Raw genomic sequence first — 24,176 nt, 5'->3', positions numbered from 1 at the left:
TCTGCGTGAGAGTCATGCTGTTATGTGCCACCACAAAAGGGGGCAAAAATAATCATCACTTATACTTTGGTAGTGTAAGAGGCTTTTGCTGTTAAGATTTGCTGCATCTGAAGTACACTACGTTTCCCAGAATCCACTGTGAGGCAAACCATAGCGTCCCCAGATGTTTTCTGTAGTTCTCTGGTTCAGTGGGGGTGTTTGAGTGAGTGAGTGTTTGAGTTAAGAGGCTTACCGTGGTCCACATGCTCTGGGGACTCTGGCATCTGGCTACTGGGATACTCTGTGTACTGGGATGCTCTATGGCACCAGACCTGCTCATATCACATCAACGTTTACTCCAGGGAAGATGTGTTTGCCTCTCAGGGCACCAGCTGTGAGTCACAGGATCGTCCACCTCATGTTGAGGCCCCTGTGATGTTCACGTGATGGTTGGCTTACACACGGCATCCGCCTTCGTACTGCTACAGTGCAGCTCTGGACCCACTGACCCCTCTTACGTTAGTGCTGGTCATTACACACACACACACACACACACACACTTCCTCTTGTGTCCAGCCCATCACCTGTGGGGCTGTCCGACATCCTGGAAGTTCAGTCACAGATTATGATCTCCGCTTCCGTTGGATTCTGATCTGCTAAAGGTCAACTCTTGCTGCGGCTGTGTAGAGGGGAGTGTTTGTGTACCACATGATCTTTTATGAAGCCAGTTAACAGCCTTTCTGGACTTTAAGAGTCATTAAAATGATCTTGTTTAGCCTACATCATTTGAATCAGATTCCTATAACTTTGTAGCCTGGCTATCACCATACTAAGCTCAATCTTTTAAGACTGAGCATTAGTCTGGGGAGTCTGCACTTTATTTCTACTGCACAAGAGGCGTAATCAACAGGCATAGCTCAAAAGACTCAAATGTACACTTTTAGATAGTCCTTCAATCAGACCAACAATCTGGGTGCACCTTTTGGATAAGCTAGATTGTTATTGGACCAAGAAGATGTGGACAGGAAGCAAGAGAGATATATGTGCATGTTTCCAGACTGAGATGCAGGGTGAAATCCAAATCGCCGGCAGATCAGGCAAGGTTTACGCAGTCTAATAACTTTGGTATAACCTTTTATAGTCAGTAAACCTCATCTTTATAAAATCAACATGCTGTATTATTGGGCTGTGATTGGTTTACTACAGCTGCATCTGTAGGTGGGGCGGGACTCCAGAGGTCACAACCTGTGTTCACCTCAAACAGAGTTGAGAAGTGTGTCAGCTAAGGTGAGCGGACACAGGGTGGTTAGCTTAGGCCTAGCCGTTGCCCTGCTGAAGCAGATTGTGGGGCAAACTCCAACTGCCTTTGTTGCTACCCTCAGTGGTGGGGATTGTAATCGGGTCAGTCAGTCCGTCTGTGCATGTCCACACTTACATAACTTCAAAAGTCCTGCTCTGACATGCATAAAGCATTTATATGACGTGGAGAGGGTCACTATATCTCATCCTCCTACATGAGGATCCTGGTCTGGCTCAGATGAATGCCGATGCTGGAATTTCGTTTCACTTTGTTTCCCGTTGTGGGACAGGGCCAATGCTCTACTGTCACCTGACCTGGCTGCTCTTGGTTTAGAAGTGAGGAGGTATTACTGGAATACAGGAAACACAAGAGGGAGAGAGAGAGAGGTCTGGTCTCACTCTTGGGTCTGCTTTGGGCAGCTACAGCAGAGAGGGACACTCAGGGCCATTAGGATGTGGGGCTAAAGCAGGGGTGATGGGAGCATCATGACCAGGCTTCCTGCCAACCCCAGCGGTGTGGTATAGACAGCAGAGCCTCATTTAGACCAGCCTCAGAGGAGAGGAGAGGAGAGGAGAGGAGAGGAGGGGGGAGGGGAGAGGAGAGAGGGAGAGGAGAGAGGGAGAGGAGGGGGAAGAGGAGGGGAGGAGGGGGAGGAGAGGAGGGGGAGGGAGAGGAGAGAGGGAGAGGAGGGGGAAGAGGAGGGGGAGGAGAGGAGGGGGAGGGAGAGGGGGATGAGGAGGAGAGGAGGGGGAGGGAGAGGAGAGAGAAAGAGAGGAGAGAGAAGGAGAGGAGAAGGATAGAGGAGAGGGAGAGGAGGAGGAGGAAGAGGAGAGGAGAGGAGGAGGGAAAGGAGGGAGAAGAGAGGAGAGGAGAGGAGGGGAGAAGAGAGGAGAGGAGGGGAGAGGAGAGGAGGGGAGAGGAGAGGAGCCAGGGAGAGGAGAGGAGAGGAGAGGGGGAGAGGAGGAAGAGGAGAGGAGAGGGGGAGAGGAGGAGGGAAAGGAGGGAGAAGAGAGGAGAGGAGAGGAGGGGAGAAGAGAGGAGAGGAGGGGAGAAGAGAGGAGAGGAGAGGAGCGAGGGAGAGGAGAGGAGAGGAGAGGGGGAGAGGGAGTGGGAGTAGAGAGAGGGGAGGAGAGGAGAGGAGAGGAGAGGAGAGTGTCTCAGAGACCTGGCGTTCCTGTTGTCTTTGTCAGAGGGGTGTTGGGTAATTGTGCAGGTGTGTCCGTGTGTGAGAGGGCTTGGCCCATACTGTGGTATTTATAGAATGCAAGCAGAAGTTAAAACTTCCATGTTCCATGGTCATCCTCTCCCAGTGGCTGAAGAGCAGGCCTGTAGATACTAGGAATTGTTTTAGCATTTTTGTGTGAATAGTAGAAGAATTTGAAGCAGTTGTAGCAGAATCTGTGGTTGACGTGAAGACGAACGACCAGGTGTGTCTCCTGATGCTGAATCACGAAAAGTGGACACTCTTAGTTCATCTCAAAAACATGACAGAACACATTGTACTCCACTACAGAGAACTCGAGCTACCACAACACCTGTTGGAATCAAGACTCGTTTCATAACTCAAATGTCTTGAAAAGGATCAAGTCCAGGCCTATTTTTGCATTGATGTGTTTTGAAAAGGATCAAATATGAGGTCTTGTCACTCACACTTTGCAAAGAATTCCCAGTCTAAGGGTCAGATAGGCAATAAACCCAAGAGTTTCAGTTTCCTGAATTTTATGCAGACCGCCGGCTCTTTGGTTGTTCTTGGCACGCTGCTCTTGGGTGTCCAACAGACTTCTATTCAGAAATGCTGCCAGCTGGGTTCTAAAAACCCAGAGTGAGCCGCCTGGCATCAGAACCTTCACAATATCCTGTTATTGTTCTCTCGCTGCAGCAGTGGCATTGGATAAGTGCTCAGATGCCAAGTTCCTGTAAATCAGTTTGGCTCTGGGTGATGCATTTCTTTCTGTTTTATTGTGCAATGTGACATTTAAGATCGTAATTTAGTCAATTGTGAATTGGAATGATGAACAAACCACTTTAGGGTGCTGCTTTGACATCCCTCAGGCAAAAACACTGGTTTGTCTGGTACCTTTAGGCTACTTTAAGCAACGCCTGCTAACCCGTCGGGTTTAACCTGTGCTGTAAGAAGTCTACTCAGAAAGCGAACCTGCAAATGTAGGTTATAAGTCTGGTCTTATAAGTCTACAATGCTAGCCCAAAGGAACTAGCGGTCTAAAGCACACTTAAACCACATGGACTGTGCACATCTGTTGCATGTGGTACATCTCTGGTGAAGTGTAACTCCAGGGGCATCATAGAATGAAGTTCCCACACGGCTCAGTTCATTAGCCTCACCCCGGTACACTGGTGCCAGTCAGGGATCTCAGAGCAAATCTCTCTCCTCTCTCCCTTCTCTGCCCCACCCGTCACTACCTTCCCAGCGCACTCAAGTCCAAGGTCCACTGAGGGACGTGAAGGAGAATAGCTGTGTGTGGTTGCACGCGGCCAAACTCGAACCCGCAATTTGCATCACCTCGACTGGGAGTCAAGTGCGCTAGTAGCAAGTGAGCTAAAACCCACAGGTCCTAGAGCCTTTTGCTAGCACGTTACTTTATGTACCATCTGGCTACCGTTACACTGCATCTGGGCCAGATTGGCTACTTTCAGGCCACAATTAGGCCTGATTGGCTACTTTCAGACCACATCTGGGCCTGATTGGCTACTTTCAGACCACCTGTGGGCCTGATTGGCTACTTTCAAACCACATCTGGGCCTGATTGGATACCTTCAGACCACCTGTGGGCCTGATTGGCTGCGTTCACACCAGATCCGGGTCAGATTCGGGCCAGAACCAGTCAGCAGCTATCTGGGGTGTCCTACTTGCTGTGACCATGACAGAGAGGCTCTGTAGAAAATGGTGGCACGTGGAACTGACCTAGAACTCACTGTTCTATTTAAAGACCCTACGGTTGCAATGCAAATCTAGATCAAGGCAGCTCTACAGTGCAGTGAGTGTAGGGTGGGTTCGTTTGGGCACCTTAAAGTGGATCTGTTTCACATACTGTATGTTATATTATGTAGTGTGTGATATCCTGGCCAATGCATTATTCCATATATCGTATCCTGTGTCATATGTTTGTAGAATGCTTTCTGAATAGATGCAGCACAAGTGATAGCCGTCGTGAAATTTCATCGTGGGACAATAAATTGAATTTGAACCATGAAGGCAGTTATGGTCCCTTCACTAGTTTTGAATCTAGGCTCAAAACACAGCTCTTCTCCATGGCTCTTCCTGTCCTTTTAGCATTGTTATGTCTGTATTCATGCATTGTCCTTTTCTCTAACACAGCTTTTGGTCAGTGTTGTAAATGTGCTTCATAAATAATATTTACTTATTTAAGAATCAGAATCACAGCTTTTTTGCTTACTTGCGTACACCCGAATCATGTTGGCCTTCTGAGGGTCTCCCTATTGGTGCTCCATCCATTGGCTTCACCAAACCTGATTGGCAGGTTTTGGCTTGTGAGGTCCTCCCTCCGTGCGCCTCCACATGCCTCCGCTCCACTCTGGGCCGTGTTTTGAAGCGCAACACGATGCCACACCCAGCGGGGCATGAACGAGGCGCAGGTGAGTAAGCCCTCAGTCAGCTGCAAATGCAGGTGAACAGTCGTGCCCCATTAGTCAACCTATGCTTAAGCCTACCTTACACTGGCAAGATTTGGGAAAGATTCTTGAAAGACTGTAGTCTTTTGAGTAAAGTTTGAATGAGGGGCATTAGTGAAAAGACTACAATCTTTGAAGAATCTTTCCCAAATCTTATCAGTGTAAGGTAGGCTTTATTCGCACTCTCACTCTCAGATGACACAAGTATCCAAGACCGACGACTGCAGGATGTGTAGGCATTCATTATATACGATACCATAAAATAAATAGGTCTACATTTTTATTTATTTCACCCATATTCACTTCACTTCAGTCGCCCTGTGCTGTATTTGCACAGCCAGGAGTGTGGATGGAGGTAAACATTCTGATCAGAATCAATGGTGTAATCTCCTCTCTGCTTTGTTCTGGGCTCTGGTTTGGAGTGTCACTTACACACACACACACACACAGAAATGTTTTGCAGCAGCCTTGTGTCCATGTGTTCATTACGCCCTATGGGTAAGGAGCTGGCCATTGCAAGCTCTGGGGTAGACATCTTGTGAATGGGTCCATTAATTAATTGTTGGATTAGATGGGATTATGTAATGGATAATCTTGGCTGAACACCAGCTGCCGAACACAGGAAGTGTCTGTCTGTTGGACTCCATCCATGGTGCACACACACACACACACACACACACACACACACACACTGACACACACACACACACACACACACACACACACACACACACACACACACACACACACTGACCCCCATCCCTCTTCTCATGCCATATTCGTCCTCATCTCAATCCCCCAGCCCATTCAATCTGTCAGCTCATTTCCGTCTCTAAGTGGCGTAATTTTTTTCTTGTATTCGCTGCCAGCACCGGCCCAAATTCTGCTGAGTTCTGGCCCGGTGTTGGCCCTCAGGTCATTGTCCGGGGGTGGGGTGGGGTGAGGGGGTTCCTCTTCACAGCCAGCTGCACTGCCCTGCACTGCCCATAGAGCCCAGAGCGGTCTCTGCAGGGAAACAGGAAGCTTTCTCGTCTGTATTTCCAGTGAGACACACACACACACACACACACACACACTCTCTCTCTTGGTGGGTAGTCGGGAGCACGTGGCTGTGGTGGGCACCTCGGGTCAGGGCTTTGGCAGCACTAGGAAACTAAAACCTTGGCTCGCTCGCTCGCTCGCTGACTTATTTTCAGTTCTGCAAAGAATGTCTGTGGCACTTGCTTCAGGCATTATTATTATTTTAGATTAACTGGAACTAGGAACATTGAGATCTCCGGCTCCATCCAGTTTTCAGTAGCACTTTAGTCACATGTCAGTCAGTCGTGTGTAGCTAATTATGTCCGTATAAGTCACTACTAAACTCTGAATTATACATCATGTTCCTGTTGACTTGCTCATGTGGTGTTGTGACCATGGTAACAAACCTGTCGGAAATGAACAAACTTGATTTCTAACATACACACTTTCAGACCAAATAAAAAAAGTCAGATGGTTTGATACAAACAAGAGGGTAAAAAGATGCTAATGTGGTTTCTTTTCCCTGCACCTGTTCTAGTAGGTGTTGAGTTGAGCATCTTATTTGCGTATTCCCTGGGGACAGGGCTTTTGCATTTCCCCTTCCCATCAGAGAGCCCATTGTGCTCCCACTCCCACTGCACTGCAGAGCTAACAGCAGCATCAGTAGAGCTCTAGTTGTGCTAGGAGATTGTTTTGGAAGTTAGTGTCCATCTTGCTTTTCTGAGCACAAACTCGTTTTAAGAGGCAAAGTATGTTACCCTTAGAAGTAGCTACCAAGATGGAAGATGGGAATTGAAACAGAAAAACAGTGTCAGGGGGGACTAAGTGGCTTTGCTGGGATTATTTGGATATTGCATGACAAAGTTGGCCAAATATGCCAGGCAAACAAGACTGAACCCGTTCTGATCTCCGTCTGTCGGAGGTCCCCCGTGCCATCTTAAAGCCGAGATGTGAGATTATGGCGTCTGTAGTTTGGGCTGGGTCTCCAGAGATAACACTCTGTGTGAACTGTACAGAAAATCCTCCCAGTGTCTGCCATGGCCAAGGCAAAGTCCATAGGGACTCTGAATGTACTGGGCCTCTTGCTCAACCTCTCTGCTGAAGTGCTAGTGGGACGGACTGCTGTGTTTTTACAGGTGAAAGGTTGTCACTGGAATGCAGAATACAGATTATAGGTTTTTGGGAAGGGAAGTTGATATTCCCACACACTATTCCATGTGTAATAATTATGCACCTACTCTACTAATGATGCATTTACATCCTTCTCTACAGCTGGAGGAGTTGACATTATGTTATTGTTTTATGTCTCTTGTGTACAATACTAGTCCGTATGTACACTGGACATTTACCCAGAGTATCTGTTCAGTATGTACTCTGGGTATTTACCCAGAGTATCTGTTCAGTATGTACTCTCTACATTTACCCAGAGTATCTGTTCAGTATGTACAGTACTCTGTACATTTCCCAGGCTGTGGCATGAGCTGCATTTCTGCTGTTGTGCTCGTGGCTTAACCCTGCGCTAGCTGGAAAGGGCAGTTTAAATCTCACATGAGGTCATCGCCAACGTTTCATGTCCCCACTTCTGCAGATTATTGCAGCCAGCTGTTGATTTCCAGGTCAATCTGAGAAGTCCGGTTGTCTGGAGTGAGCTCCAGTGAGTCTTTTTGTTAGTGTGTTTTATTAATCTATTTATTTATTTTAAATCTGTCAGTATGTTCCATGTCATTTCAGTAATTTTAATCCCAAATGGAGCTCTTTTGTGTTATTTGTGTTCCTTTTAGGGATGAAAACATAAACGAAACGGAAGACATAAAACTGATCGTATTACGCCAGTACAGTATCTGATGATGATACCATTTCTGAGAAACCGACTCGATATGTCAGGTTTTTTTTAGAGAAACCCATGTCCTGTAGTCAGAGCAACGGTACTTTAATCCTTCACAACACAGGAGTGCCAACAGGTCTGAGACGTGATCTTGAGAGTCAAAACAGATCGATATCTCTATATCTGCAGCGCAGTGGGTTAGTTTTTGTGCGTGTGTGTGTGGTGTTAACGCCTCCCCTCTCTGCAGCACCTGCGGCAGGTAGGCGTGGTGGGTTAGTGTGTGTGTGTGTGTGTGTGTGTGTGTGTGTGGCCTGTGGAGATTTTGTCATGTGCAGGTGTATTGTTTGCCTCTCCTGAGCGTGTTTGAATGCCACTATTCACTTGTGGTGTGTTGATGGGGGAAAAAAAGACGCAGACACAGGCGCAGAATTCAAACTGCACGGGAGTTTCTGTGTAGGAACAAGGCCCCCTGGTTTGGATGCTAGTGTTTGTGTTTGTGTTTGTTTGAGTGCTCCAGTGCTCCTGGATGGTCTCTGTGTGCTATGGGAGTTGCTGGGGCTAATCCAGGTGACCATGCCTGCTCCATCTAACTCCGTGACACTGACGCCTGAGCAACGAGGGTGTCGGCCATTGGATTAATGTCTGCCATCGTTTGTCAAGTGTATCCAGCCACACACACGGACACGGACAAACACACACACACACAGGGACACACACACACACACACTGCATACCGTATTAGCATTAGCCACCGTGACGGTGGCGGGATTAAAGCGCGGCACTCTAAGAATAGACCGCCGCTAAAAGAGGAGGGGCCTGGCCAGATTAGAAGGGTCACTACTAGAGGGGGGGCGGGGCTAGAGAGAGCCAATGTGAACCCCCACCTTTGAGCGGATGACCCCTGGTCAGCAGGACACGTCGCCTTTGCCCTTCTTCTTCTGGGTGGGGTCAGTAAGTCTCGTCTTCTGGGTGGGGTTAGTAGGTCTCGTCTTTAGTGTCCTTGGTGGCTACCGCTACCAAGCGTGATAAAATAGTGCTGTCGAGAGCAGCGCTGCGTCAGGTGGAGGTGATGCAGGAGAGGAGTGTGTGTGTGTGTGTGTGTGTGTGTGTGTGTGTGTGAGTGCAGGCCTCAGGCCCATCATCATTAATAGCTGAGCTATTCCAGTCATGCCCTCTTGGTTACCTGAGACTGACTTCCCCCTGTGCGGCGGAGGCCTCCACTCCAAGGTAATGTGCCAGGCTGGCATCCTCGCTGTGCTCTAGTGCAGACATTAGACGTAGCGGCTACGCTAGAGAAGACCAGTCACTGCTGTGGTGGCACAGTACACACAAGTGCTTCTTTATGTTGGTGCACCTCTGTGAGTGCATGTGCGTGTATACTCGTGTGTTTTTTTGTTGGTGTGTGTGTGCGGGCGTGTGTTTTTGTGTGTGTATACGCATGTGTTTGTGTGTGTGTGTGTGTGTTTGTGTATGCATTTGTGGGGAGCGTTTTGTGTGTGTGTGTGTGTGTGTGTGTGTGTGTGTGTGTGTGCGTGTGTGTACATCATCACAGTCCAATTTAGTGTTTATATCCACCCCCACACTGACCTCAAGCTTGTTTGAACCTGGGAGACTTTATCACAGAGTGTGTTTACTACACAGACCGTGTGTGTGTGTGTGTGTGTGTGTGTGCGTAGGAGGGTAAGGGAGACTCTCTGTGTTGTGTGGTCAGTGTCTTTGGAACGTTAATCAGCTTAGCGTTCTGTGGGCTGCCCCCCCTGTCCCCTGCATTCTATCCTAGCCTAGTTACCAGGGCCACATCAGACCACCCTGTAGAAAACCTGCAGTCTTATCACAGTGCCACCAACAACGTGCAACAAAGTTGGACTGCACCAGGAGCATAACAAGTAGAATCCGAATCCGAATCCAAATCCGAATCCGCTTTATTGGCCAGGTTTGCGTAAACAAGCAAGGAATTTGACTCCAGTTAACTTTGCTCTCAAAGTACAACACTCAAACAAACAAAACATAAAAGAATAATAAAAAAGAGGGCTGTTGAACTATGGATTTTTTCCTCTTTTTAATAAAAAAATATGGTGTAGGGAATAGAAACGTAATTTGATGAAGGATGGAAACCAAGGCACTCTTCTTTATCCAAAAAGTATAAAAAGCCTCTGTTTCACACGGGTAGTGGCACAGATAGCCCTCCTCAGGGCATGACATGCATTTTTATTATTTTGATCAATATTGAAATCTAAGCAAAGCAGAAAAGATAATGTATGCAACAGTTACCACTGTAAAGGAGAGGGATTGCACTGGGGTTACAACAGAATGCAGTAAAATAATGGTTATATTTGGATTATACAACACAACAATAACAACACATTGTATTTACATAGTGCTTTTCCAGGCACCCAAAGCACTTTACACTGAAGGGAGAACCTCACTAACGTATCACTCATAGCTCATTATGATTTTCACAATCATTGGAAGTCATAATTGATGATTAATTGATTCATTTGATTAATTGCACAGCCCTAATGCCACATATATGTCGATTTCCACCTCTGGCAAACCTGGTTGAGTTAACTCATAGTAAACTTGTAATAAATACTACAAAGAGAGGGTCTTCTGCTACCAAAACAAAGCCATGATGTTCTGCTGTTAGGGGTTTACCTCATATTCCAGGTTACTTACTCAGGTTTCCATGTACTTGGAACATCCTCAGTTCCATCGGCTTATTTTGTTCACCTGTGCTGTTAAAGGGAGTTTGTTGGGATTGTAATGGCTGCCCTGCTAACTAATGTCTCTACTTGTTTTGGGGGGCTGGGGGTTGTTAATTCTCAGGACAGGGGGTGGGGGATAAACAGACATCCTGGTCAGAAAGTTTTTGAGAATTGCTTTATCGAAACAAAACATTTTCTATGTTCACAGGTGATGTTTGTGACGAGTATGTTGTAGTATAAAAAACAAACCAAAATGTCTTCATGGTTCTGATTTGTTTGAGAGTTGTTGGTGTTTGCAGAGCTGGTTGACAGACACTTGTGTCTCAGTCAGTAGTTTGGTGTTGGTTACTTTACTTTACTTCACTTTACTTTCATAGATACTCCATATCAGGGGGCAGATAGTGTGCCAAGACACACTCTCTTTCACACACACACACACACACACACACCACACACACACACACACACTTTCCTCTTCCTGTCAAATCCCTTGAGTTCTTGTGACCCTGTTAAGTCCACATGTCCACACAAGCTTTCCTGTAGTGAACCTATTTGTGTGGTGACTGACCGAGGAAATGTCTGTCTGTGACCGTGTAAAGCGACGAGTGAAGTCTGTGTCTGTGTTACTGGGGATCAGCGAGGGCACACCAGACCATACTGCTGACCAGAGCATGTGTCCTGACTGGGATTGTAGCTTCATCTTATGGGCCTGATACCAGTTTTTATGAATGAATGAATGAATGAATGAATGAATGTGTGTTTGAGGCTAGTGTGGAAATGTGTACTGACTGACTGGTGAATGAATGAATGAACGAACAAGTGAACGAACGAATGATTGAATGAACAAATTTAAAAAATAGTAAATGAATGAATGAACGCATGCATGTTGTGAGCCTGGTATTGATGGGTTGATTGGTGGATGTATAAATGAATGAATGAAGGTATGTTGGTATGTTTTGAGACTGGTATGGATGGAGTGATGAATGTGTGAATGAATGAATGAATTGTATGAGAGAACATTCATTCATTCATTCATTTATTCATTCATTCATTCATTCATTCATTCATTCATTCAGTCTCACAATGTTCAGTCACAGCTTACCTCTGGGTGACTTACTCTGAATGTGTGTGTGTGTGTGTGTGTGTGTGTGTGTGTGTGTGTGTGTGTGTAACTCTGGCTGACTTACTCTGAATGGGACCTGATGGAGACTGAATGGCGGTCCGTCCAGCAGAACTGGCCGGAGCGTGTGGCGCCTCTGACCTTGCGTGTGTGATACAATGCTCTCCCGTGTTCTCGCTCTGACCTAACAACTGACTGATCACCCTTCCCCTTTCAGCACGCATGAGCTCTTTGTGTGTGTGTGTGTGTGTGTGTGTGTGTGTGTGTGTGTGTGTGTGGCCTATGTACAGCAGAGGGCTGGCATGTTATCTCACTGTCTGCATGGAGAGGGAGGGGTAGTTGATTGATGTTGGTGGTAGAAGTAATTTTTTCTCTCACTGAAAGAAATTTCCCCACAGACATATTTCCATGTAGGTTACATATTTAGACAGAGATACACACACTTTTAAAAGATATAGCTGGATTCCATGTGTGAGTCAGTTTAAACTTGTTGAAGCCCTTGGCCCCCTTGTGGCAGTAGGGGGTAATTTCTGGCAGAGTCAACATCTTTCTCAGATATTGCAACAGAAAGTTAAAGCAGTAAGAGAGACCTTATTCACCTTAAGAAAGAAAATGGCAGGTGAGTTGGTCTGTACTTCAGACTGCACTGCACCCACAAAGAAGCATCAGAGGAGCACTTCAGTGCTTCTCATTTTCTTCCTACATTATCAGCCAAAGTTTTTTTTTATGTAGATTAATTTATTAGAACAACTGTGGTATGGGGGAACTGTAGTGAGAGAACTGTGGGGAAGGGGGAGCGTTATGTGTGGGGCACACTCGGTAGCCACTGTGGTTGGCTGTGCTGTGGTAACCATAGTGATTGACATCAGTGTCCACCTAACCAGTCGGCTAGTTAAAGTCGTGCTAACATAGCTAATCTATAGATAAAAGAGAGCATGTTAACATAAGTTACATATCCTCTTATCTAGCTCAGGGGTAGAGAGCAAATAAACAAATTTCCAAAAAAGTCGGCCGTTACCTGCTGTGGGTTTTCACCGTAATTGCACAGACAGAGAAGACAGTGGATAGATGGCGGGTATCTCATCTCCCAAGAGGTTAGCAGGTTCCTTTAACTGCTTCTGCTTCTTCACAAGAATCGTCCAGTAGGTTTGAAAAGTGTCTACTTACTTTCTACGTTCAGATAGCTGTTTTGATATGCACACACCTGCATACACACGTCACACTCTTGCACATAGACATCCATACAGACCTGTGCGCATTGAAACACACCCACTCACGTATGCACTTTTTCTGCTGCTGAAGGTATGCACTGGGCTTGGTCCGCCACTGGGGGGGTGGGGGGCTGTCAGGACTGCCCCCCCCATACTGAAGCACTGCGCCTGGGGGAAGTGTGACGAGAGAAGGGGGCTGCCATGGCACTGTTTGTCTGCTATTTATAGACCCCAGGACCCTTGCAGCTGTCCTTCTACCTCCCCCTCCACACACACACACACACACACACACACACCCCTCACCCCTCCCTTCCGCTGTGCGTCTTGCCGTTGAGCTCTCAGCGTGTCACACACACACACACACACACAGACACACACACATAGCCCGTCCCCAACTTCTGCTGACGCTGTCTGGACTGGACTCCCACCCTCTGCTTTGAGCGTCGGACTAAACTACCCCTCGCTGGACCCTCTCTCCCGGGCGTCTCCTCATACGGGTGCCCTGGTGCCACGCTGGAGATCAGGTAATGGGCCTTTAGAGAGCCACGGCCTCGAGTGGCACAGCGCACCCAGCTAAGGTATGCCTGGAGAGAGGAGCAGATAAGAACAGCGCTTCTGGTTCCCAGTAGTGAGAGTGTGTGTGTGTGAGTGAGTGAGTGAGGCCAGGCTGAGGAGCTGAAGGCCTGCCCCAGTGCGGACCCTATTTATAGGAGTGGACGCTGGTGAGAGCTGGGCCAGAGACAGGCTAACACGGCGTGCTGGGCCGTACTGGGGCTTGAACGGGCCAGCTCTGTGTGGAGAGAGGAGAGCCACTTAGCACAGTTCAACAGCACTAATGCTGTTCAGTAGCCTGTGTCATTTAAGATAACCACTCATAGTAAGGTCAGTTTTGTGAAAAGTGTTTTGAATAATGAAATGTATTCAGTTATTGTCTTATCTTGTGTGTGTGTGTGTGTGTGTGTGTGTGTGTGTTGCATCTGCACGTGGTGTTGTTGGGATGAAGCTCGTAGCCCAGATTAGGCAGTGCTTGTTGATCAGTGTCGGGGCATGTGCTGCTGCAGTGCTGGAGTGCGCTCTTTCCACTGTACTGCTCAGGACTCTCACTACTGTGTTGTTGTGTTCAAGTACTTCCATCGAATGTCCCCAAGCTTTATTTCAACTTAGTTGAGAGTTGCAAGTCTTACTTTTGTAGAAACCTATGCTAACATATATGGCATCAACATCAATGTTTTTAAGTTTAAAATGTTTTCAATGTTTCAATGTTTTTTAAAACTTAATACACACACACACACACACACACACACACACACACACACACACACACACACACACACACACACACACAGTTGTTAATGTTCAGTGCAACTTGTTCTGTGTGGCGGTAAACCACAGCTGTTCAGAATTCTTGTCAGTTGTGACTACTGGGGACAATATGTAAATGTAAATGTATTTTAGATCACCTCTGGAGGGCGAGAACGATGGAAATGTCTAAATGTACATCCGGTCATTTGGTCAGTTTGAAAGCTAAAGCTAAATGAGACCGTGAGAGCGTGTTCTAGAGAGGGACGTTGACACACTTCTACTGCAGATTAAAACTGCTGCTATGGCGGGCGAGAGGCTGCTGTAGCCTGTGCTGTATGTGGCAGTCTTCACTGGAGCACACTGCTCATGTGCAGTACATCAAATCCACTCACAAGTACATTTGTAATGTACGCACATGTGCTACTGAGCTTGGAGAGTTGTAGTTTCCTGATTTTCAACATTTCAAAAATATATATAATTTTAGTGAGGTTCAGATGCTACTTAAGTGATGCTAATGGTTTAGTGAGCGGACAATGTCCCGTGTTGGTGTCCCAGTAACGTAGCTGTGTCCCGCTTCTGTGCTCTGTCTTCCATAGCTGTCCATTTCACCCTGTATGCCGTGTGCCTGCCGCGCCCCGCTCCGCCCGCCGCATGGTCCTAGTGCCCCTCTAGTGGGAAGACCAGCCTCTCCATCTCTCCTCCATCCTTATACTGTACATCCTCCTGTTTTCTCTTCTCCCTGTGTGATCTCTCTCTCTCTCTCTTGCTCTCGCTCTCTCTCTCTCTCATGTTCTTCAGTTTCTATACTTCCTCATTCATTCTGTGCTTTCCTCCCATTCCCTCTTTTCTTTTGCTTCCCTTCCTCTCTGTCTCATTCTTCCTCTATTATCTTCTCTCTTTTGCTCTTTCTTTCATTCCCTTTCTCTTTCTGTCTTTCTTTCTCTCTCTCTCTCTCTTTTCTCTCTCCATCTCTCTCTCTCTCCCTCCTGTCCCCTGTCCTGCCCCCTGTCCTGTGCCCTGTGTCTGTGGCGTCCCTGTGTGTCCATGACCTGTGCTGTGGCCATCAGTCATGGCTTTCTCATCACGCTTCTCATTCTGGGAGAAAAAGGGAGGTTTGCGTTTGTTTGCGTTTGTTTGTGTGTTTGTGTGTTTGTTTCTGCTTGATGCTGTGTGCTTTATTCGTAGTCCGCCATGCATGCAGATCATGACCACAACAGTTTTAAGCCCTTTAGTAGTGCATTAGCAGTGTCACTTTGAAGTTAGGTCAATGAAAATCTGATTATCTGAATTTCTCTCACAAGTTATGTAGATTTACAGTTTTGTTATATGTAGTTATATGTTATATGTAGTTATACAGTATTTACAGTATTGTTTAGACCTTATTAGCTATGTTTGTTTTGGTTGACTTGATAGATGTGCATTTGTTTTGATAGACCTGAGTTAGCAGTTTTCCAGAAGAACATTTGGTTCTTGTCCAGGCTACTATACACAGATACTGTAGTGTACACAGATACACTTTTAGTTTTTCTATCTCAGAGAAATTGGTATTGTCAGAGATGGGAAACCCGGTCTCAGAAAATAAGTTCACAGGTCTGATGGCTGTCAGTGATCAGAATTCTATTAGAATCAGTGTATCAGTTTACACTGGCAGCACTTTATGTGCCTATTGAGGCCATTAAAGGAAAGCATGAGCTTATTAGGCCTCATTTCTATTGTAGTGTGTATGTGAATCATGCACATAGAAAGACACATGGATAAGCACATTTTTGTGTCACGTCAGTGCAAGTTCATTCATTTACGTTTCACCTTTGTTTGTGTCATTGCTTGCGGTATAAACTCCCAGTTCCTTTCTGAAGCCAGTTTTCCCATGTCTGGTTATTGGAGAGGAAGAACACCACATTACAAGGAGAACACTGGGCAGCATCATGTGGTGTTGTCCCCCCAGCAACACTCCTCAAGCAGAGCTTCAATAACGTTCGGCCTCTTTCCCCTCCAGGTGAAAGACGTTATCCCGCCGGCAGGCTCCAAAGCTTCAAGCGTAAGTGGAAGCGCGTGTTTCACAGCAATTCCTCCCGTTTCTGTGATCTCAACCAGCTGCACAGCGCTCCACACACAGACACAGCACTCCACACACACACACACACACACACACACGGGGCCGCACAGCTTCCCGGTTCCTCAGAGGAGAGCCACTCACTCGTGCAGGCCTTTCATTGCCCTCTCGCCATTCGCCATGCACAGATATCTGTGTCTGATAGAGCCTGTGGCCTGTGGGCATTAACGGAGGCGCTGGAGGGAGGCGAGGCGTGGCAGAGCTCTTTCAGGCCACTGGCAAGTTGTGGGCTCTCAGGAGAGACAGAAAGGAGGGCACCTGGCACAGCATGGCCTGGTTTCTGTGTCTGGGGTGGGTGGGTGGGGAGGTGGGGAGGGGAGGAGGGAGGAGGGGCATGTCACGGAGAGCTGCACCTCCTTTCTGTGGCTGTGGGCGTAGGCACAGAAACATTGGCCCTAAACTGTAGTTTTGGTTTTCGGCTTGTGATCTTGCCTCTGTGAAGCTGCCGATCCGCAGCATGGTTGGCTGTGTTTCTTGCTGAGGTTAGAGATGCGATTGAAGACGAAAGCGCCTGCAGGAATAAATGTTATGGTGCACATACACACCCATCTTGCTCATCGGAAATAACTCCTCTAGCTTTGCTGCCTCCATCCTTTTGGTTTTTGTTGTTTACAAAAAAAATAGCTAAATTAGCTGAACATTGTTTGCTAATAACCAGCAAGCAGTTCTGTAATTGATGCGTGCTGCACTCTCTTCCACTCTCCTGTGCAATCAAAAAATGTTTTCCAATTGGTGCATAACTACATATTTTTTTTATTTAATGGAAAAAAATGGCCTACTGTCATGCAGTTATTGGGGTACAGTGCTGTGAAGAGTTGTGAAGCTATGGTAGGCTAACTTGTGAATATACACACAGGGGGAATTCTCTCTCTGGGCTCAGTCATAGCTGAGTAGTCTGATGGCACACACAGACCTTTAGCTGCCTTCTTCTTCGTGTTTAGAGAGTTTAGGTTTTTCAGTGTATGATCTTAGTTAGTTGGATATCTTGGTGCTTGGGAGCCCATAGACAAGAGCATAGACCATGTCATCAGTAAATTGATGGTTAAATACTTATGCTTCTCCCCTGTCCTCCGTTCCTGTGTTGTTTGTGGCCGTGCCTGTGGCACTGCAGCCGGACAGTGAGGGCAGTCTGAGTGCCCAGTGTCCGTCTCCGTCTCCGCTGTCTCGTGACCCCGCGCCAGACGCCGCTACCTCCGCCGCCGTCCAGAGGAGGAGCTCCGGCGCTCCCACGGCAGACGGGAAGAACGCCACCAACGCCACCACCACCACCGACCCCTCCAGAAGCACCAGCGGTGGCCCAGCGCAGGGCAGCGGCCCGCCCGACCACATGAAGGGGATCAGGCGCTTTGGGAGGAGGGAGCCTCCGGAGGCACCCCCAGCACCTCCACCCCCACCCCCACCCCCACCCCAAACTCCAGCAGCGGCGGCGGCGGCGGCCAACTCTGTTCCCAAGGGCGCAAAGGCGGCTTCAGGGCCTCCAGCCTCTGGCAGACCGGAGAAGGACGACATCTCCATGGGCCTGGCCAGCCTCATGGGCCGAGCCAGAACCAAGGAGCACCGGCCTCGGACACGCAACTCTGACCGCAAGGAGGAGGAGGTGAAAGAGGAGGCGCAGAAGACTGCAGAGGAGACGAAAGAGGCCGAGTCTGCCCCCACCCCTGCTCCTCCCACCCCTGCTCCTCCCACCCCTGCCCCTCCTACTCCTGCCCCAGCACAAGCTCCTGCTACCCCTGCTCCCTCAACACCCAAACCGGACCCTCTCGCACCCCCGGCAGGGTTCATCCCCGCCCCCACTCCCAAGCCCAGCCCACTGTCCCCGCCTCCTGGCTTTATCCCCGCCTTCAAAGCTCCGTTAGGCCCACCCGCGGGCTTCATACCCGCCCCAAAGCCCAACCCCCTCGCCCCTCCGGCCGGCTTCGTCCCGCTCCCCAAGAAGGACCCCTTCGCCCCCGTGTCTGGGTTCCTGCCCCCACCCAAGCCCGACCCTCTGGCGCCCCCCGCAGGCTTCATCCCCATGCGCCCCTCCGCGGTGCGCAAGCCTGAGGTAAAGTACAGACGGCCTGCCAACTGACCCACCGAATGCCCACTCAACAGACTCACCAGACTAATGTGCCCAGTGCCCGGTAGACAGAGAGCTAAATGCATGTCTCCTACTGGAATGGCCCGTGTAGAAGATGCATCGTGTATCATGACCGTACTTAGATTATTATTTTTTTAAAAGCATGTATTAACTCCACCTGTGTAATAACTGCAGTTACTTAAATGGAACTCTGTCGAGTCTCAAAATACTACATTTCACTTCTGTAGTTACTGGCATTGGTGGCATGTGTGAACGCACTCAGTGGATTGAGTGCCCACAAGCCCCATGAGTCAGAATCAGTTGATGCTTTACTCTGAATTTCCCCTTGGGGATCAATAAAGTATCTATCTATCTATCTATCTATCTATCTAAAAGCAGAATAAAGAATGGAGATGCCCACTCCTGTGTTTTAATCTCACAGCTGAGGAAAGCTTGCATAATCAATGTATAAAGCTCTGTCAATAGACAGGACATTACTGTGCACAGCACAGATTGACTATGCTGTTTGGCTATTTGCCAAATATTGGACTCCATTTGTGAGCTTCAACATAGTACGACTGAGAGGGACCAGGGGATGGTGTGACTAATAGACTTGCCTGTGTGTGAAGTGTGCAGGTACAGCCATTGTGACTTTATATTCATGTTTGTGTGATGAATAACCCTTGTGACTTGGCTCAGTGTTGGTTCAGTTTTTGACAGTTTATTTTGGACACACTGATGTTGGTTTTGTTCTGCGGTGGCTGTGCTTTGGTGAACTTTAACCCTCTTTATTCTTCAACACTCTCTCAGTGTTGACTGCTGAACTGACCCTCTTTAGCACTCTCTCAGTGTTTAAGCTGCACTGATACTGCTCAGGATTCTCTCGGAGTTGTGTTTGGCATGAGAACACCTTTTTAAAACCAGGAAATGAGTCTGCAAATGTGACGGATCGGATCTGAATGTGGGAAGTGTCGTTGCATGGATAAACAAAACCTTTCTGTGAACACTTGCCGTTTGTGTTTGTTTACGTAGCCATTCTGGACTATGTGTGGAATGCTGTTAGGCCCTCAGTGGTGTTCATGAGCGCGTCAGTCTGCGTTATTGAGCCATGATTCACTTATTCAGCCTGCTGGGGCACCTGGGATCACCCAGATACAGGGGTGTGCCACATACTTTCTGCTCACTGATGTGTGTGTCTTTGTGTGTGTTGTCTGTGTCTGTGTGTGTGTGTGTGTTGTCTGTGTCTGTGTGTTTGTGCACTTGTCTGTGTGTGTGTGTGTGTGTGTGTGTGTGTGTGTGTGTGTGTGTGTGTGTGTGTGTGTGTGTGTGTGTGTGTGTGTGTGTGTGTGTGTGTGTGTGTGTGTGTGTTCTGTGGTGTGTATCTCTGTGTGTGATGTTGGTGCGCAGGTGAAAGCAGCTGCAGCATCTCGTGGCCCCACTGCCCTGGCAGGAAAAGCCGCAGCCGGGAACACACTGTCTCAGGGCTCTACCCCACAGGTGTGTGTGTGTGTGTGTGTGTGATTTTGGATATGTATGCATGCAATCATTGGAAGGCCCATGTGGGTTTAAATGTGTGTCCCGTTAAATATGGATCTTTATGGTTCGCGGGGACCAAGAACTGCCTCTAATGCCCCCTGAGAGGTCTTTTGAGTCCTCCACTGTCTGATGGAACATGCGGTGGGTTGGGCTGGGGGCAGAGAAAAGAGCCTGTGTAAAAGCAGGAGTGTTTTTCTACCTAGTCAGTTACCAAGCTTGTTGCTCAGCAGAGGGCTATTCCAGATATGTGGTTTCGTCATAGACCAGGGGAGAGTAACTCCGATGGATTGAGACGTAAGTCTCCTAATAGAAGAGTCTATCGTTTCATAATTTGCCCAGGGTTGTCACCAAACCATGTATTTGCCTTTGAATGCCCCCACAATAGGTGTAATATGAGCGTTGTCAATATTTGTGTCTTTTGGGAAATCTTTCTGTCCTCACGTGTGTTGGGGGCTTCTGCCTGTAGGTGGCGCCACAGCTAATCCCTACAGAGGAGAACCACAAACGTCTCAAGGAGGTCCTCACCCTCGAGAAAACTGTAATTTCACCCTCTTTTCTCTCTATCACTCTTGCTACGCCTGTCTCTCTCTCTCTCTCTCTCTCTCTCTCTTTATCTCTCTCTCTATCTCTCTCTCTCTCTCTGGCTATTACTGTATATGCACATACAGACTCTCAGTCTCTGACTTCTTGCTGTGTTTGGAGCGAGGCATCTATGTGTGTGTGTGTGTGTGTGTGTGTGTGTATGTATGTGTGTGTGTGTGTGTGTGTGTGTGTGTGTGTGTGTGTGTATGTGTGTGTGTGTGCATTTGGAGAGCGAGGCATCTGTGTGTGTTTGGAGCGAGGCATCTCTGCATCTTTGTGTGTGTGTTTGGAATGAGGTTTCTGTGTGCGCGTGCGTGTGTGTCGCTCGGCCCCAGCCTGTACTCAGTCTCGTTCTCAGTCTCCATCACCGCTTGGCCCCCGTACATAGACTCACTCTGGCTCTGGCTGGTTCTTGATCCAGAATCGCTTCAGATCAGATCCGATCACATCAGAGCCAGATCCAGATTCAGTTCAGTCATTTCAGCCTTTTTAAGGCGATGAAGCTCGACACCTCTGCTAACCCAGATGCAGCCTCCTTCTGTGCGGTGTGAGTGCGAGCGTGGTGGAGACTGACCGGTCCGTGCGCCCCGGAGGACATAGCTGAAGTGATGGTTCCTCCAGGGCCTTTAGCACCAGTGGTTTCCTCTGGACGTGCGCTTGGTCTGTTCCCCTGGTAGCTGCTTTATCTGTGCGCGTGTCCCTGCTTTCTCCTATCTGCTCTGGTGTCCACTAGGAGACATGCAACATGTGGACCTGTGTCCATTTTAGTACGTGCTTTCTGGAATGATGCAATGCTTGTGATATGATGATATGAAAGGCTCTCCAAAATCTGTGATTGTCAAATGTCTTTACATTTTTAGCCCAAGTCTGAGTATGCCATTCACTGCCCTCTACTTTGTCAAGGAATGATTGTAACCCGCAGTATGCAGTGGGGATGAATGCCCATATAGTGAATGCCAGTGTGTTTTATTTGGTAAAGGGTTACACTATATGCTATATATACACACACACACACACACACACACACACACACACACACACACACACACACACACACACACACACACACCTTCTTCATCAGCTAAGAATCAAACAAGCTTCAGTAAGTTGATTAGTGGGCTAGTATGTGTAAGGAAGTGTGCATTATAAACTAGTTGCACAAATTAAATGAGTGTCCCAACTACACGTTGTAAGACGATAAGATTCAATTTAGCTAAGTTAATCTAGAGGAGTTCTTCCTTAATTGATGTGTTGTGTCCCAGTAGGAGGTAGCAGTAGTAGGGTAACTAGTGCCCTTTGGAAGTGAGCTGGGTGGCCCTGTGTGGCTGTAATTGTGTTGGGAGTGTGTCCTGGTTTATATTTAAACCAATCTCAGAAGTAATCCAGAAATCCCAAAGCATCATAAACATCCAGCGCACCCAGTCAGCTAATCACTCTGGGCTTTCACTCAGCCCTGGGCCTCCGCGGGGGTTTGGCCCCGATTGGTTTGGATGCTGACCAACAGGGTGTCCGGTCCGCACATCTAATCTTGAACAGTGAGGGACAGTCCTCATCAGAAAGCCTCAATTTTTTTACAATTTTCTCCTTCTGTTTGCATGTTGTGTCCAGAGAAAAGTAATGACACACATTTATAATCTCTTGGTCATCATCGTCCACTTGTTCTCATCCTGAGTGGAATAAGACTTCTGACCCCACTTTGACATGATGGGAATCCCTCATTTCTCAGAGAAAAGGGTCCAAATGTTTCTGTCCTGTCTGATCCTCTGAGCTCATGTTTGTTTCCGTGCTCTCCCTGATCTCTGCCTTTCTCCCCCTTCACCACCACCACCTGACCCGCCCCCCCCCCCCCCCCCCCACCATGTTGATGTGCTGTTGGTCATGCTGCTGGTCCATAGGCCAATGGTGCTTTGGCTAAGGTACTGTGTGTGTGTGTGTGTGTGTGTGTGTGTGTGTGTGTGTGTTTGTGTGCCTGTGTGTACAGTATGCGTGTGTGCTCATTTGCGCGTGTGTGTGTGCATGCATTGCGTGTGTGTGTGTGTGTGTGTGTGTGTGTGTGTGTGTGTGTGTGTGTGTGTGTGTGTGTGTGTGTGTGTGTGTGTGTGTGTGTGTGTGTGTGTGTGTGTGTGTGTGTGTGTGTGTGTGTGTGTGTGTGTGTGTGTGTGTGCGTGCATTGCATGTGTGCTGTGCTTCTGCATGTGGTTGGGGTCTTGCACATCAGTGTGTAAGACCTCTCTGTAAAGCAGTCTGACTCCAGTGTCATTCTGCTGTTAGGCAGTACGTCGGAACACTTATCCCTGCACTGGATCTGTGTCTAATCTGCCAGTGGTCAGGGACACTCTAGTGGCAGACACCACACACACACACACACACACACACACACACACGTGCCAAACGTAGGGTTTTCCACACTGTGGACCGATCTTACCACTTAATTCTGTTGAAGATTGAAATTGGTCATGAGACATGGTAGATGATCTGACCGCTGAAAGCTATTAATGACTTTTATTCTTAGTTCAGTGTGTTCTTTTGAGCTACAGTCCTGGGAGTACGGTGGCCTTGAAGGGCAAAACATAGCGACAAATTGGGAAAGCAACAGCAAATGTATTCCTGCCCCATTTGTAGCGTGCTGAATTGAAGTGGTTGAAGCTGCATGTATCTCTTGTGTGTTTTTTTTTCGAGGGGCGTGGGGTGGCATCTGTTTGCCGTGTTGTAGTGTGCATGTGTGTTGCGGACTAAACTATTGCGAAGAAGCCTAGATACATTGTTATTGGTTGGTGACCTTTTTGTTGTGATTTTGTGGTGTGCGTGTGTGTGTGTGCATGTTTGTGTGACCGTTCATCTCCAGTAAGTGAAAAGGTTGTTGACCTGTGGCTGACCCCTACTGCCCCCTACAGGCGAAGCCGGAATTGGATCCCGTGGCCATCCTGCAGGCCTCTCACCAGGCCGCCACGCAACCTAAGGTCTGACTGTGTGTGTGTATGTGTGTGTGTGTGTGTGTGTGTGTGTGTGTGTGCTATGATCTGGCCTGACCTCACCTCGTCTTGGCCTGTTCATATGTGTGATGGCACTTTCACTGATGACACTCCATTGTGTGTGTGTGTGTGTGTGTGTGTGTGTGTGTGTGTGTGTGTGTGTGTGTGTGTGTGTGTGTGTGTGTGTGTGTGTGCGTGTGCGTGTGCGTGTGCGTGTGCGTGTGCGTGTGCGTGTGCGTGTGCGTGTGCGTGTGCGTGTGCGTGTGCGTGTGCGTGTGCGTGTGCGTGTGCGTGTGCGTGTGCGTGCGCGTGTGTAAATGCATGCATATGTAGGTAATGCATATGTGTCAACGTGCAGATACGAGTGTCCATATTTTTGTGAGACCACAATGACTAATCATGACTCAACAGTACACAGATATACAGTTAGTGAAACACCTGCATATTTAAGCCTGTTGTTTATGTTGTAATGTTGTAGATTGTTTGATGCATGCATGGTGTGGATTATATGTTGATCTATATACTGTAGATGTATAGCGTGGATTTCTGTGGGGTTTTCAAAGTATGTGTCTGAGCGATAAGCCAGCTAAGAGCAGAGCCCTCTGACTTTGTTGTGCATGCAGAGTCAGGTTATAGGTCTCCTCTATTAGGAGGTTTATCACTTGCGGGGAGTTAACTTACCCCAGGCTTGTCACTAAACCATGTACTTGGTATACACCCCTGGTGGCTGTGTGATGTTGCTGCAGTGATGAGGAGTTGGTGCAGTAAGTCTCTGGATGTGTATGAGTTCTCTGTGGTGTA

The 24,176-nt window shown here is 47.9% G+C and overlaps 1 protein-coding gene across 1 annotated transcript in view; it reads left to right on the top strand.

The window, feature by feature from the left end:
- myo18aa (myosin XVIIIAa) overlaps positions 1–24,176 on the top strand; it is an 85,019-nt gene that overhangs the window by 6,704 nt on the left and 54,139 nt on the right. Inside the window, exons 3-5 of the mRNA XM_062537341.1 lie at positions 19,693–19,782; positions 20,288–20,359; positions 22,299–22,319. Coding sequence (XP_062393325.1) covers positions 19,693–19,782; positions 20,288–20,359; positions 22,299–22,319 — 183 coding nt within the window. The remainder of the gene's footprint in view (positions 1–19,692; positions 19,783–20,287; positions 20,360–22,298; positions 22,320–24,176) is intronic.

This window comes from Sardina pilchardus, chromosome 5 (assembly GCF_963854185.1).
Source record: "Sardina pilchardus chromosome 5, fSarPil1.1, whole genome shotgun sequence".
Lineage (NCBI taxonomy): Eukaryota > Metazoa > Chordata > Actinopteri > Clupeiformes > Clupeidae > Sardina > Sardina pilchardus.
This window is presented reverse-complemented; position numbering and strand designations above follow the sequence as displayed.